General features: G+C 35.8%; 1 protein-coding gene across 9 annotated transcripts in view; it reads right to left on the bottom strand.

Moving 5' to 3' along the window:
• Window positions 1–16,955, bottom strand: part of MRTFB (myocardin related transcription factor B) — an 85,113-nt gene that overhangs the window by 27,174 nt on the left and 40,984 nt on the right. For 8 of the 9 annotated variants that reach the window (XM_052773468.1, XM_052773465.1, XM_052773466.1 and 5 more), the window contains 4 exons: window positions 4,927–4,992; window positions 2,396–2,451; window positions 1,752–1,827; window positions 513–674 (listed from right to left, as the gene is read on the bottom strand). In XM_052773468.1, coding sequence (XP_052629428.1) covers window positions 513–674; window positions 1,752–1,827; window positions 2,396–2,451; window positions 4,927–4,992 — 360 coding nt within the window. Of the gene's footprint in view, window positions 1–512; window positions 675–1,751; window positions 1,828–2,395; window positions 2,452–4,926; window positions 5,041–5,072; window positions 5,104–16,955 lie in introns of those variants that run through there. The other variant, XM_052773470.1, reaches the window with a different exon arrangement.

Below are 16,955 nucleotides of genomic sequence, written 5' to 3'. Positions count from 1 at the left end.
AAATTAAATTTAGACATTGGTGGCAGAATTAGATAATTGCTGGAAAATTACCAGTTTTCAGCACAATCTAAACATACGGCACATAAGTATTTATTGTGTTTTTAATATAATGACAGCCATATTAAATCATATTCAAGGAATCGATAAAACTAAGTGCATAGCAGAATTTGTTTTAATAAGAGATTAAAAAGTATGTTCAACATGCGGAGTGCACACAGACACCTATGACAGATTGAGTAATGTCTACATTTGGTTATTTTGTAATAATCTTTATTAAGAAGCAAGCCTTTTCAGAGACAGTATTATACTCCAACTATATAATTCTAACTTAGTTTTAAATAAAAATAGGATAACTTTAATTAAATGATGACAGAGTTTAGGACTCAGAAGCTGAAAGAATAAGTAGTAATAAACTTTGTTTTCTTCTAGTGAACTTTACCCTCAAGAGTTAAATTATTGTTTTCCACAATGCCATACAGATAACAGATAGAAGCTGTGAGACTTCTACTTGCCTATAATAGCTTCTTTAACGCTGGAATCTACAGGAAGAATATTTTTTTCTACCAGTTCCATAGGGCCAGGCCGCTGAGCAATCTTCTCATTCAGATCATCTGCCAGCCGAGCTCTCTTCAGTTTCATCTGAGTGGCTTGTAGTGAAGGCTCTGCGAAGGTCTCTAAAAAGATAAATTGATTTAAATATTCTGTTCCATCTTTTCTCCAATTTCATGACAAACAACATTGTCTTGTCTTTGCAATAACTATTCCACTTTTATCAAAAGCAGGCAAGTATTATTCTGAAAATTCTGAAAAATCTCAAAGATTATATGAGTAGATATTGTTCATCCCCATGATGATGTTTTTCTATAAATATAACCTCTTTTTTAACATCAGTAATACTTTTGGTGAACATTTGTATAATGTCCAACAATAAAGCAGGGAATATAAAATAAATGCTAATTATAATCTGAAGACAGCATTTGCTGCTCTAATGGTTTACCAGTGTGAGCTATGGTAAAAGTTTAATTAATCCATTGATTTTTGGATTCTCTCTTGACAAACATCTTAAAAACTTTACCTTTAAAAATAGCTTCTAGCACAATTTTGGGTCTTCAAAATTGTATTTCAATAAAAATACAGAGATAGTCTGTCAATACGGATGTGATCTATCAATATGGAGACTCCTGTCTGGGTTTGGTATCAAAATGCACGTTTTGAAATCTGATGGCTATTAAATTGACTTGGATTATAGTTATTTGGCAATTTCTTTATTTGTTAAGATTATGGTAAAACACAGTAATTCAGCCCCGTTCATAAAAAGACTACTGTTCCAAATGACCTGAGCAACAAGGAAAGTAACAAGGCAGGGTAAAAGTCAAGTTTAAAGATTGTTTGGGGAGGAGGTGATGGAGGAAAAGTACAAGGCTGTCAGGTTATTTTAGGGTATGAGTAGAAATTGAAGCTATGTATACACCACATGTACATATACCATGGTATAATTACCATTATAGAATAAAAGCAATATGCAATTGCAAATATATAGACAGTTGAGAATACTTTCACTGCCATAGATGTATCTATTACTATACAGGATTAGAATACAGATCACAACAGACACTGTAGAAGTAGAGAAATAGAGCATATAAACCTTAAGAAATAATTCATATCAAAGCCTAATTCAGCTAGAAAACTGAGCATATAACCAAAGTTCCTTCTAACAGCAGCTCAAAAGGTACATACAGCTGGGTACATACCTTCGAGGATGTGCATTCTGACCAGCTCAGACCGGTCCGGCCTGCTGCGAATCTTGTGCTTCAAAAAATTTTCAGTCTTTAAAGAAATGAGGAAATAGTGTTAACTACTGTTTACTAGAAAAATCAAGGTAGTTTGATAGATCACTGATGTCCAATCAATGAATATTTACAGTTGCATTCAGATAGGTGAACATTGCTGTTATAACACGGGCAGTAGAGGGGTTTGGTTTTTGTTCTGCTTTTCTATCAGTTAAGCAGTGCTAATGAACTTCTATCTTCCCCAAACAAGTTGGGAATGTTTCTGGATTTGATCCCATACCACCACAGAAAATCACAATAGTATAGATCTGCTGCAGAAATACTGCACAAGCGTAATTTACCCAAGTATCCTATACTTAACTGGAGGTAGCTATGTATTATGCTATGACCGTAAGTTTATTGCCCCACCACAATCTGTGAAGGATTAAGGAAGTTCCTCTCAGATTTGATACCAATATTTTATTTTAATGTATTCTTCCAAGATAAAAGCACATGTTATTACTGTAATGGTAATAATTTTTTCATGCACTCAGAGAATTTAGTCTCACATACAACTGATTATCTATTTTCAGCTGTTAATAACAAGTTTACACAAAGTGGTTTACCCTGGCTCGCTCCAGGCTCTTTATCTGCTCATGGAATGCAGCTGGACTTTTCAAAGCTGTGAGGGGAGAGTAAGAGTTAAATTGACAGGAAGTGATTTCCAAAAGAAATATCCTAATCAGTATGTGTATATGGGTTTTTAACACCATCTGAGTTGCATTTGCATCTGACCAGGCTTACATTTGACTAATGCTAGTTGTATTCACTTATATTTAACAGAGATGAGCAACACTCCTAGACAGAATACTTGGAATATTTGATTTTAACAGATATTACGATGTAACAGTTAAATTTTTCACTATGTACACCAGGGTCTATTTACCAAAACTGTTCCACAGTAGAAATTTTATATGAGGTAAGGTTCACAATGCCAAAATACTGTTTCATTTATTCCACTGTATTTACTATCTGTCTATACCTCATACTTGCTGTTACTAGAGAGAACTGGACCGTCCCTTAAAAACTATTTGTGCTGATTTTTTAAAAAAAATTGTAAAAGCCCCAAATGTTCAGATTAGAAAACAGAATGATGGTTAGCTGCTAAATAGCCAAAAAGAGTAAAAAACACTATTCAGCTAGAAATAATATGAATTGTAGAGTGCTTCATCTCAGTTGGATTGTTGAAAGGAAGTGAAATGGCAGCAGGCATAATCCATCTTATTCGCCACACTTTTGGCAGAAATAAGATACTGCAAAACACAATCTTTAACACTTTCTGACAGTTCCAAAGTTTCTTCCCAGGTTTCACTCAAAAAGAAACAGATCATTCCGTTCTTGATGATGATCAACACTACGGACCTCGGAAGGTGAAGATACTTTAGCAAAGCAATCTGAAGTCTGCTGTATACTCAGAAACCTTCAAGAAGAGATCAGCTTTAAGATACTGTGCTTTCAGGCTAGAGTTCACCAGTGCACACTGGGCTATTTATAACTTGACATAATTTTGATATGTGGGGTTTTGTTTTTTTTAAGAAAAATCACGTTTCACAGTTGAATCTTTTGACAACTTGGACCTATTATCTTGAAGCTAGTCTCATCCCACACTATCCACTTAGGGATTCTCGATGCTTCCTGCGCACCCCTCATTCTGAGGCCAGGCTTGATCTCCAAAACAAGTCAGAAGACCTTATACTAAATAATTATAGTCACTGGGAGCCCAAGCGGAGGAACACCAAAACACCTCTAAGGAAGGCGTTAACTGCAGTTGAATGCTAGACCACTAAATATCCACGTTCAGGAGGACCTTCTTGTGATTCCTAAATTGATTTTAGGTATCGTAAGTGCTGCTGCTGCAGCAAGCATCATCTCTAACAGACTGAAATCAATAAAGGAGAAAATGCACTCTGGCAATAAAGTGCAATTGCATATAGCATGCCAATTACTTGCTTTCAAAATACAAGTGCTGTGAGCTCAGACATACAAATGTAACAAATATCCAAATTTACAAACATTATTTGCTTGTCAAAGCAGTATGATCTGCAATTAAATTCCAGTGGTAGAACAAAGTTAGAGATAAAAATGATTTACTGAAGAACTGGTAACTTCTTGCATAGCTGTCAAGGATGGTAGGTAGCCAGGCGAAAGAGTCAGAAGCTCAGCATTACAGAATCCTGAAATCATAAATACGTCTCCAACTGTATTTATGAACTTGGTGATGTTGCTGCCTTAGTGAGACACTTCACACTAAGGTGATCAGCAGCAACTTAACTCTTCCAAAGAAGCATCTCAAGGCATTAATTTAATTTTTACCACTATATAATCTTTGTTTTGGTAAAGAATACAAAACTCAACACCAATTTGGACAGTTTTCCAGATGTGGCAAGTTGATCATGAACTTCTGGCAACTGGAAGAAATATTCTAAAACCAAAAAAATTTTCAAAAAAACCCCAAACACACACACACACACACACACACAAAAACCCAACCACGAAAAACAAACAAAAAACCAAAGCCTCTTCTCGTATCCTTGGAAGGTATTCATACTTGGAAAGAAAGGCCTAGGCACAGAAGCTTCTGCATTAGGTCACATGATGCAGTGTACAACGCCTAGCCTAACCCACTGCCTCATGTCCTGTAACATCACAGCTACCATCATGCAGGATTTGACACAGAAGACATATCTGTTGGTACATAAGTCACAACTTCTATGTGTCCTTTGTTTTTGTTTAGCAACCCTTGCCATCCTACTCTTTAAAGACCGCTGGCTTTGTTATTGATGTCTGCTCCCTTATATAATTCAATTTATTTCAGTAAGATTAGTCATAGTTTAAAGAGAGAAAATAAAAGGAGAATCAGACTGTGTCTGCAAATACTTGCCTTTTCATCACAATGGCTATTTTAACGGCAACCTTTGCTCAGCATGATGAATTTACTTCATGCTCATTTAGATTACCAAAAGGATCCTACAAGTCTTTTCAAATGATAAAGTTATTTTTCATGATTCTCACAGAAATGCTTATCTTCATTATTTTATATATTCAGTTCATAATTAATACAGTATAGTAACACAAATTACTAGAAATAATGTCTTACGTGGCATGATGCCCTGGTCCACCAGCTGTTCTCGTGTCCGTCTTTGTTGTAGCCTCAGCTGAAGTACTGACAAAAGAAAACAATCATTCATTCATATGTAAGCATACTATCCCTCTGAAAGTACAAAAATACTATTCAAAAGATACCAAGTATTTCAACTTTAGAAATATTTTTTCTATATGTATTCAGACCTGACAGTAACCTCTAAGACACCTATCATTAAGGATCAACTGCTAACATCGTTTGGAGTGACTTCTTCCAATCCCTAGCTATATTAGAGTTTGCTGCTTTTTGGTCACATCTGATAAAGGGACTGTATTTCATACATACATCCACTTTTCCTATCAGCTAGGCCTCATAAGACGCACTAAGTATACATCTAAATCTAGGATGTTTTGTTTTTTTTTTTTTTCCCCTTGCAACATTATTCTTAGATAACAGAATCAAGAAAACATAGTGAGATATAAAGAGTTTATACCATAAACTACAACACATAATGATTGTATAGCCTTCTTACATGTCTTAAACCAACTTAAACATGACTGCACTACATTGAAAGAGATTCTGTTTTCAGAGCATTTTAAAAGAAAAGCTGTACGTGTTTCGTTGATCATTTTTCCTTAAGGATTTTTTTTTTTTTAATATAAAGTCTTATTGTACATTTAAATAAATCCTGCTGACGCACAAGAAACTGAAGAGAAGCCAGATTTTACCTGGCTTATTTAAAAACACCAAAAAAGTCATACGATCAGGAACAGACCTCACCCTCTCTCCAAAAATCAGAAAATGCTGTTTTCCTGATTAATTGAGATATGTGTTATCACAATTATTTAAAGGACCAAATAAATCCAATACTGTCAAATTTGGAAAACCTGTTTACAGTTTCAGAGGTAACTTCTTACGTTTCATTACATTTAATAAAGAGTAGAAAGATTCTCATCTTATTGTTACTGTAAGAATAACCAATGTGACACATTAAATACTATACCAGGAACTGCACAAAACCCAGGGGAGGGCATAGACATAAAGGCCTCATACTTTCAAAGGTAAGGGCTTTTTTGTAAATGTTCCCAGGAAAAAAAAAAAAAGTAGTTATAAAAAAAGTAGTTGTTTGTTTCTTCTATTGTTCTCTTCCCCTTGCTTCTGTATCAATTTATCACAGTGCTTCATTGTTTCTTAGACACATATAGCCATTACCCTAATGTGAAATTTCATCTTTTGAACAAGAGGTGGTCAAGATGCTTGGTCAAGAAAAAATATATTAAAGATGTAATACTTACAGTCTTAAATTCTGCCTTGATAGATTATTATGGATGTACAATTATGACATGCTGTTCCCATTGTATTTCACAAGGAAGCAAAACAAACTAATGCATTGTACAAAACATCAAAATGAATGTAATTTCTAAAAAATTAGGGTAAGGACAAAGTTCATTGTTTTCAGAATTTAAAAGGAACCAGCTTATTTCCTGTTCTACCGTACAGGAAGGATACTCTTCTGCCTAAAGCATTAAGACCGGGAATAGCAAGTCCTGAAAACAAGGACATTATTTTCTTGTGTCACACAAAAATTGAGAATTTAAATACAAACATTTCAGGGCTGTGGCACGACAGTTCTGTTCAGACTTAACAATATTGTTACAGAAGAATTGCAAAGGACAGAGATGGGAGAATGAAAAAGTAACAACAGTAAAATGTAAATTGATGGAAAGTCATTCAAAATGTACTGGGTTCCTCTGGAAACTTGAAAATACCTGCTTTAAGTAATGAGTTGTATTTTCCAAGTAATATTAAATGACTGTAAAAAGTAAACTGAAGAATTATTTTATAATAGTTTGAATGATTTATTTTTGGTCTTGCTTAATTTCACGTGTCTCTAGGTAAGCCGTGACCTCTTCTTACGCTGCCTCTTACTAGTAGATGCAAACTTGTGCTGCCTGAAGTCTTGAACGAACTCAAATTGTGCTGTTACACACTCCTTTCAGCAGCACTTCCTAGGTTGGGTTTGGCGTATGGTGTAGTGTAGCTAGCTACACACTCCCAATAATTTCAGAGCATGGGTAGAGAAAGTTAAAATCTTCTGCAGAAAACCACGTGGGTTTCTAAGTCCAATTGGTCTAATCTGCCCCCAAAAATGCAGATAAGTGTGTACAAACACACATTTATGCAACTGTACACCCAACTTTAAAAATCCACCAGCTTTATACAAGTAAGTGTGAATTAAGAAAAAAAAAAAATAACGTATTGGGTCAGGACTTAGCCCTACAGAAAACTTCAAGAAATGCACATTTCAATGGAAATGCATTTTAAGCATCCGATATAATGTTACAATGTTAAGCTGCTTTCCCTGGGGCTGCTTCTAAGCACTAGCACAAAGCACTGAGAAATTCACTAACTGCTGTGGTGTGGAAAGCAAAAAACTCTGATACGTTCTTGTTTTGGATTCTCTTGCTTGTAAAATCAAGAAAGCTCAGAGTTAGTCATAAAACTAAATGGGCAACCCCTTCAAAAATCTTAAATAAGTTTTACCCATTCAAATGATGTAAGAAGAAATTTATAAACAGCATGGCAAGACTACTGTATTTCAGACCCAGTATTTTTGGTCTTGAGTAGATTAAAACTTGACTTTCTTCTATTCTTCACTCAAACTTTGCTTCCTTTTACACAACTAGGAAGCCATGGAAAGGGTTGAAAAGCTCTGAAAAGTGTCCTGCTCTGGGCAGGAACCTCATCCATGCCATACAGCTGTATTTGGTCCAAATTTACACCATACTTAAATGTGGCTTTCTTGGAACACTAAACATGCTACAAATGTGTCTACCAAATCTTTTACCTAGTTACAAGTCAGTTTTAAACATATGCCTCTATTTCAGGCTTAAGGTCTTCAAGAAAAATGACCTGCTCCAACATCAGTTATGTCCAGGGTAGAGCTGATATACGTCATCAGACACAGTAAGTAAATCAGAATTAGCATTTTTTTCAATTCCATCACCTGGAACACAGTGGATAAACAAGCAAATGCTGGTAATATTACAGCAGGTGCAGGAATGTTATCACTGATGCGAGTCATCTACCAACATATGATAGGCAAGTCATCTATTAAGAAAAAAACGCATTTGTGGTACATGGTATTTCTGATTTCTAATATGGTTTTTACTCAGACTTTCTTTTTTACTTCATCATAAAACCCATTTTGTAGGTGTAGCTGGTTCAGCTATAGCTGCCTAAGCATTGCTAGTATGGTGCTTTCAAATATTAGTAAACTGAAGTGGGAAATTAAACAACTTTGAAATTGACCTTCACACTATAGAATGATCATACTGTTTTGCAGCGTTGATGGTAACAATTTGAAAGCCCTCACTAATTCACCAATTTGGACAGCTGGCTAAATGGGAGAATTATTTTGTAGGAAGTGCATACATCATCTGCTCTATGAAACCTACTACAGACAACAGATACTTGTTCTTCATCTTATCAGACTATTACTTATTTAAAGTTCTAAAGCAGTATCACTGCAATCTCAAATGTGATGTGCAAAGTCTTTGTGCAGGAAAACATAGCTTGACTGTTTTTGTAAGAAATTAGTTTAACTGTTAAAATTACATATAAAGGGGCACAGTTTTATCAGAAATTTATTATTTATTAATTAATCTGGCTTTCCCAGATCCAGATATTGACATGACTTTCAGACCACAGCTTTTCATCTTTCATATGAAAAGGATCAGACTTCTATGTGGCATTCCACTACACCAAGACAGACAGTGCTCACTGTTAGGTCATACAGTTGCATTGGACAGTCTGAACATATCCCACCAGTTCAGCATTTAGCAATTGCATTTTAAGTTTTCATTAGCAAGTTTGTGGGAGAAAAAGTCGTGAAGGCCTCACGCTGCACTTTGCCAATGCAAGTAAGCTAAATAACCACTGCAAAGCTTCTAATATGTATTTCCTTATATTCCCCTAAAGTGTACTTTAGAAAGAGTCTGCCTGAGGTACATTCAGCTGCTGAAACTTCTCTTGGAAAACAAACCAACCACCCACCCACCCCACAAACAAAAAAACCCTCAAAAAACAGTGTACCAAAGTGTCTGTTCAAGGTCCTGTTTTGAACCCTCTTTCAACAGCACTAGAAACATACTATGTGTGTGTCCAAAGAGGAGGACACTTTGAACACTGTGAGCGCGCTGGTACAGACTCGTTGAGTGCGATGCAGTTCCTGGAGCTCCCCATCTGTGCCATCCAGTGTGATGTGCATCAGAAAGTGGGAAAGGCTGTGCCTCCCTCTGACATCACGCTTGCACACAGCCCTACACCACAGAAGCATCAACACTGTAAAAACGTAGCCCAGTGGATGTGTTACTTATGTTTGCAGCTGATGCCATTTGTGTCAGTTCCGGAAAATTAATGCTGCTTGGCCATGGCCATGATAGGTGCTATTTGCCCAGGAAACGGGGGAGGGAGACTAAAATAAATCTTTTCAGCAAAAAATCGTGGTAAGAATGGAGGTAGCTTATCTCTTATTTTCCAACTGGTTTCAACTGATTCTTTAATGAACATTAATTCCAAATGTAGATAATGGGAAACTCTGCTACATAATTTATGAATGTATTGTATCTATGATTTGTGGCTTCAATTATGATCAGATATTTGGCTTAAGCTTTGCAGAAAGAGTAAAAACTGACCCATATCCTAAACAATGTATAGTCTAATAAGAAAATATGCAGTGGACTATAGCAGAAGGATGAGAAGAACAGTAAGAATGTACCTGCTCATAAACCATATGCACTCGGGTGTGAAGCTTTAGCATATTTTAGCAAATATATCTATAACATACTTATTGTCTCTCATAACACTACTTGTCTACCCATCATCTCTTAACCTACGCTGGGCATCACAAAGCAAATAAGGGATGATTTTGAAGCTGTCCCATGTGTATCTGGACAAGTCATAAAAATGTGGAAGGATTGAAAAGAAGGTGCAGTTATTCACTTATTAAATAACTATCAGGAACTTATTACATAGTGAAGAAAGGACAGCCTGTAGCATGACTAATAGGGAAGCACTGCAGGGGGAATACTAAAGAAGAGATGACTCAGAAAGATGGTATAAGAAGATAATCATTGAATATTTTGACTTGATCAGAGCAAGGAGGTTAAACAGAAACAAAGTTGGATGAAAACCAGATGTTTGCTTTTGCAAACAACTCCAGAATTAAGAAGGTTAAAAAAAGTTTGGTGTCTGATTTTTGTTTAAATAGTGAGCAGTTGAATGTGTTATTAAAGAAAGTTTCTAAATAGAAAGTCATTGTGAATAAAAAACCTAAATATATTATTTTAAAAAGTTGAAAAGCTGAAAAAAAGTTTTGCTTTTCCAAAGCAAACAGATTGGGAAAAAGCTAATATTTATATCTCAATAAAAGACATAAGGACTTAAAATACTTTTAGCTCCCACAGTGACAAAAAGTAAGAAGCAGAGATGTTTCTAAGGAAGAAATGGTAACACGCGTACATGAGTTGCATAGCTACATCTAGTCAAAGAAGATATTTGGTTTACAGGTCTGCTACAGTCAGTAATGACCTTTATATTGTCATTGTAGTTAGACAGACTGAGCCCTACAACTGAGCAGAAACAAGTTACAGACAGACTTGTATCTTTATACTGGAGATGAACCTGAAGTGGGTAGAAAGGAAGGGAGTAAGAATGAGGTTTGTGAAAAGCTTAAAATGAAATGGGGACCCACAGAAAGCAGCTCAAAGAACAGCCAGAAAGATAGGGAAGATGGGAGTCAGAAACTAAATCACAAGTTTTCAATAAGGAAAATGGGATGAAATTATCTTCAAAGACAAGAATGAATGATGTGAGAAACTCTCTATAGAATAGAATGCAGGTTGGTTTAAATCTAATGTAATTTAATCTAATACAGACTTTGCTTATCATATATACAGAAATGCATACAGCAAGGGATTTCTGAACAGTCAGTAACACAAAAGAGGTAAATCTAATAAGGATGGATGAGCTAGGAGGACATACCTTCCAAAAAATCTAAAACCCACTGAGGCATTAGCCAAAGTTCTTATACTGTACTATTTGTTCTAGTGTTTTGGGGTTTTGTTTTTTCTTTATTACAAAGAACTGTTTACAGACAAACCAGCGTGGAATCTGGGGAAGGGAGAATTCAAGGCATGAGGTACTACAAAACAAAGTTCCCCATGGGGTGGTACTTACTCAAACACTGGGTTTAACAGATTGTTCTTATTGGGGTAAATGCATTCAGCTTGTTGCCTGATAGTTTACCTCTCACTTTTACACTTATGCAGGCAGTTACCTGCATAACATCTAAAATCATAGAAGATGATCTCCAAAACAAAGGCCCAGAACTGACAAAGATTTAGATAAGATAATACACTATTAATGTCAGTAATACTGTTCCTCATATTTAAAGTGTATGTGCAAAAGAAGGGCTACTTTAACATGACTGAGCAAATCTAGTTGCTAAAAACTGACACAAAATATTTTGCACTTCACATTATCTGGCAGGAATCCCCCTTCACACCATTGCAACTGTAAGAAATTGTCTTTGAACTGCTTCTGAATAAAAGCCACGCACAGAGAGGTCAGTCAAACTCCTGTTTTGACTGAAGGGGAAGGGTGGGTATTCTTTTTTATTTTCAAGTCAGTGTATGATTTTAAGATTAACACCAGGTGAAGAGATTCCAGAATTTCCATGTGTTTTCTTCAGTCAATAAAATGATCATTAAATCTTAGATAGCTTATTTAATACTTACTGACAAAACCAAAAAGCATAATCCCTCCTCACAATAAGAACATCTGGTTATCTGACTCTCATCAAGTCAGTAGAAGTCTTCTGACTTCCCTGGAGGTATAGATTTTTCACCACCTGAAAAACTGAGTGCCAGAGGCTGGTGCTCCCACTCTTACAGTTTCTTCCAGTGTTAGCATATCAGGGAATCAATGCTTCTATATGCAAGGGAATGGAGATGATGGTACAAAAAGGAGAGGTTATCTGTTAACCAATGCACTTTATTATTTTGAAACTTCCATATAGCAGTAAATTTTATAGTTAATGGCCTCTGTTTTCAAACAGTGAGTACTATTCAGGTTCACATACACTATGCCCTAAAGGGGCATAAAGATTAAGAATAACTAAAACAAGCAGATCCTCAATAGCTTGCTAAAGTGCTATGCTGGTTTGAATGCAAGAAAGCTGGCACAAATAGGCACTTATGCAAGTACACATCACATTCTGTGTAAGACCCTTTGAAAGGTAAGAAACACAGAGCAGTCCAGTCAGGTCTTACTCAGGGTGGATGGTAGAATAAGTCAAAATAAAAGTGTATTATTAAATCACTTAGAACAAACAACTATTATCAAAGTTGAGCAAGTGATTTCTGTTACAAATCTGTAATTTCTATCCTATGGAAAAGATGTCTCAAAGTAGTGCTATATAATCACAAGCACTGGAATGTAAAGAGGCCAAAAATAAATTGATAGTTGTCCTGCAGGAACAATGCTATCTACACTGATTGACAAGCTTTCACCACTGCTTCTTGTCTTGAAAAAAAACCAGAACTCATACTGTGCACAGTTCCAGCCGTAATAATTCCACATCTAACACAGTTAATTACATATCCTATTAATTGAAAATCAAATTTAATCTTTTTATAGAAGGTACTATGAAATAGCAAATAGTTGTTGCCATTTAACAATTACACAGATGAAACAGAGACTAAACCATCGAGAAGGCATTCATTAGACTGCAAACGGTTCTTTCAAATGACAGCAAGAAGAAAAATAATGCATCAAGATTTTTTTATGTTCTGCATGTAATCATCTCTCCAAAGTTAAAATCCAGTGGATATTAGCTATTTAAGCCCTTAAAACTGCAAGTAAAAATGGGAAAATGTAATGTCCAACATTCCTGCATATTCCCTTGGAAATTTCCAAGAGCCCAGAAACTCCAGTGCAGGCTGCTAGGCTGGCTGCCATGGAAACAGACAGTGCTGGAAATAGGGCCGTTTCCTTTAAATTAAAAGCTGTTACACAGAAAGCCTCCCTTTCTTCCTGCCAGCTTAAAACAGCTTTTATGCAGCCAAGGTCTCTAACATGTTGAGGTTGAAACACAGAGCAATAGATGTTAACAGACGTTCTAGTTGCAATGAAGCACGGCTGCAGGAGATGAACTATTCTATTGTATCCTCCATCTGAAGTAATTTATAACTAGTTATTTGGCATCAGGACTATAACATTAATACAAGTATATGAACAGCAGGGTGGCAGTAAAGTAGAAGAGAGTATTTTATCAGATGGTAGGTGGACTATACAAGTGATCTAAGCATTGGCTTTGTATTAGAATTCTGGACCAACCTCACAGCACAGAGCGAGTTACAGAATTGCAGAAATCGATTATCAAGTACTTAAGGCTGCCTCTTTCAGTTGTTACCCTTGCACCCCCAAACTCCATCTGCTTGGACTTAAAAGTTTATATGGCATTTTCTAAACAGCATTATTTACACTAAGTTAATTTTCCAGAGACAGGTGTTTTGCTTTCTCCTGAGTTGCGATTGTTTCTCCCTCAACTCTATATGGGGTGTTGTACTCTATTTGTAATTCATTAAACGCATTATTGAGACAAAAACGGTTAATCTTTTCAACTAATATTTGTTCTGTGAATAGAACTAAAAATTTAATAAACTGAATGTTTTGTATAGTAAGTAGAAGAAAGAGCAGGTGCTATGCAAGGTACAGATTTCAGGAAGGTTATGGAATATGGTAACCAGTTTGGACCTGGCATTACTCATTCCACACGTGTCCAAAGTCAGAAATTTGGTAACGTAGCATTCCTTTCATTTATATGGCATGTCAAAGAAGGAAGGAAGGAGAGGGAAAAACCATGAAAATATTTAGCTACCTGTAATTTGGTGGAAGGGATTCTAAATAAGTTACACAGCATTTTAAAGATAAAATGCATTTAAAATCGTGGTACTTGCCTCCCATCAGCCTGAAGATAGTGATACAGTATGTTAAATACTCTCAGTTTTAAAACAAAAATAATTCATCATTAAAGAAATCAGACATCATCTAAACATGAGTGAATATGTTACATTGAGTTCAGTCTTCAAAACTTTCACATATGCCAGGTTATCATTTAAAAAAAGAAAATATTTTACTTATTTTTACTTGGTTTTATAAAAAAATCCCTTACTTATTTTTATATACTTTTAATGTTCTTTTTTCCATTATTGTATATGTTATTTTTCTGCTAAGACTATACCCAAAATAATTAAGAAAAGTGAAACAGCCTCTGATGCATACTCATTTTAAGCAATTATTCAGTCATACTTTCGTTTCAGCTTAGAAATGTTCTGGATAAATGTAAAGCATGTGAATGGAGACTACTGAGGGCCATTTCAGATAATCTCTTCAGAATTCTGGAGGGAAACCCTGCAGGACCTCCAAATCTTTTAAATTATACCACTGTGATTTAAAGCTTTTGTCTGTAAGCCAGTAATGATGTACACATAACTCTTTCCAGAAGTAACATCATCATAGTGAAAGTAGAAAATGAAAAGCTAGATGGGAAAGATAGCTAAATGTAAACTTAACATTTAAAACAAAAATATAAAGCATAACAATATCGTCAGTTGAGAAGCTTAAATGACTAGGGTAGAGGACAATCTGTATTGTATCCTATTGCTATGGAACACGTTGCTTAGAAACAAGCCAGAACATACATGAACCTCCAAACAAATTACTGGAATGTCTGCTGGGATGAATATATATATATATATATATATATATATATAAAAATATATATAATGTAAAAAGCGAAATCTATACTTTTCACAGTTCTGTTTATATCTTCAAAATGAGAAAAATCGCTACCATCTTGGGTGGAAAGTCTGAATCAACTAAAGCTTACATTTCAAGTATTCTGTAAAATTGCGTACCTTAAATATATTAACAATAATTACATTTTCTAAATCTACAAGTATTCCTCTGCTTAGTACAGTCTTATGATTTTTTAAAAAATAATTTGCATTTCCTCAAATACTACTATCAGCCAAGAAGTGTTCTGTCAGGGGACTCGGGAAACTTGGGCTTAAATTCTGCATCTACTACAGACTTGCTTTGTGATAATTTGGAGCATATTGTATTGAATGATGACAGATGATTTCCAGCCAAGCCCTCTCAAGGAGGTATTACCTCCATTTTCCATGCTCTTCCTAGGCACAGTGGAGCCAGTAAACAAAATACATAGCCACACAGATCCTCCGACTCATGAGATTACACATTAATTCAAAACACTGAGGAAGGTGGATTTACACTAAGATGCCTGATTGCAAACTGGGATGTAAGCAATGGCATTGTGTCAACTCTGCTATGTAGACAACAACATCTGATTTCTGCAGATGCTTGCCCAGTGGATGAGTCAGATTGCTTACAGTGACAGCAAAGTCGCCGCATTAAGAAGCACTTTGCATTAAAAAGGCTGAGGTACATACATGTTTTGTTGGACGCTTTGTGAAAGGAAAGAAGAAACCTCCAGCATAGCAACAAAACACACAGTGGTTTCAGAGCGTGGTTTCATAACTTAATATGACCTAAGACATGATTACTGATGAAAAGACAATGGTCTCTTCCTCCCTCCAACCCCAGCTGCTTCTGTTGCATCAACACTGGCAAAGATGCAGCTCATCAGGTCAGTGCTCTGATTTGGCTGAAAACTAACACTTAAAATAAATAGTCTTCAGTAAAACCTGTTCACTGATCCTACTCACTTCAGGGCTGCATAATTACTGAAGCAAACACAAGAAAGAGGTTGACAGTGAGCAGGGTAGGGCTGGATGAGACTACACCTACTTTCAGCAGCAGCAGTCTTAATCCTAACCTTTTATGAAACCTTTAAGAAATCTTGTAGTTGCCATAGCAGGTTTCCTTAGAACTCTTGGTTAGCCACTGCTTCCTCTAATTGGATACAGATTACATACAAAATTAAATTAATACATTGTGGCCTTGGTTTATCGAAGTATTTAAGCATGTGTTTATTGTAATGGGATTACCATATATTTATTATTCATTTAAGCGCTACACTGAAGAAGAAATTTTTGCAGAATAAGTGATGATTTACTTATAAGACATAAAATTATCCCACTGTCATTAAAGAGACTGTTTATGGTAGATACATGAAGTTAAGAATTTTAACACAGCCTCACAGGATCAGAACACTGAATTTATAGTGCTTCCTTTATTAACTAAGACTACAGGAATAATACCTTTTTCCCCCCAGTATTTTTCTCATTATCTGTGTCTCAAAAAACATACCCAGTAGACTGCTACTGATAAGGGGTCATAAAACCACCTCTAAACACCATATAACAAAACTTAAAAGCTCTTTTTAAAAAAAAAAAAAAAAAAATGAACAACCAAACCCAGCAAACCAACAGTAGACTCTTAAGTCTAACGTGCTACCGCAGGAGAGCAGTAGAGGTCAAGAGTATCACCAATACTGAACATGCCAGCAACAGCAGGAAATCTGTTAAAAAAATAATTCTCATGCAATATTCATTTGATTGCAAGGGAGGAAGGGAAGAAATCCTTCCTGACTAAATCTGGTAATCTGGCAAGCTGTTAACCAGACAGCATGAAGACGCTTCCAGTGAGCACCTGAGAAATCCCTGTGCTTTACTCATTCCACCCTGTATCCTGTTTCTTGGACTTGCCAGTCTCCAGTTTCTCCAGTAAAATTAAAAAGCAATACAAATCCAGGAAAGAAATTATGTTTCAAGGTGGAAACAAAATTTCCTTCCCGGTTAGTTTTTTTTCCCTTAAAGTAACTTGCAGGCAACTGGTAACTTTGAAGCTCAGATTCATATATGAAAAATACAGTGCAAACAAACTGGGATCCAGCCTGCTTTTAAAACCCACCTGAGATAGCACCATACTGATTTGTTTCACCAATTTAATATTGTGTCTTCACGAGTTCTGCATGGTCATGCACTCTTGCAGGA

This window comes from Harpia harpyja, chromosome 21, assembly GCF_026419915.1.
Source record: "Harpia harpyja isolate bHarHar1 chromosome 21, bHarHar1 primary haplotype, whole genome shotgun sequence".
Taxonomy (NCBI): domain Eukaryota; kingdom Metazoa; phylum Chordata; class Aves; order Accipitriformes; family Accipitridae; genus Harpia; species Harpia harpyja.
The sequence above is the reverse complement of the archived record's forward strand: the minus strand, read 5'-3'. Positions and strand labels throughout refer to the sequence as shown.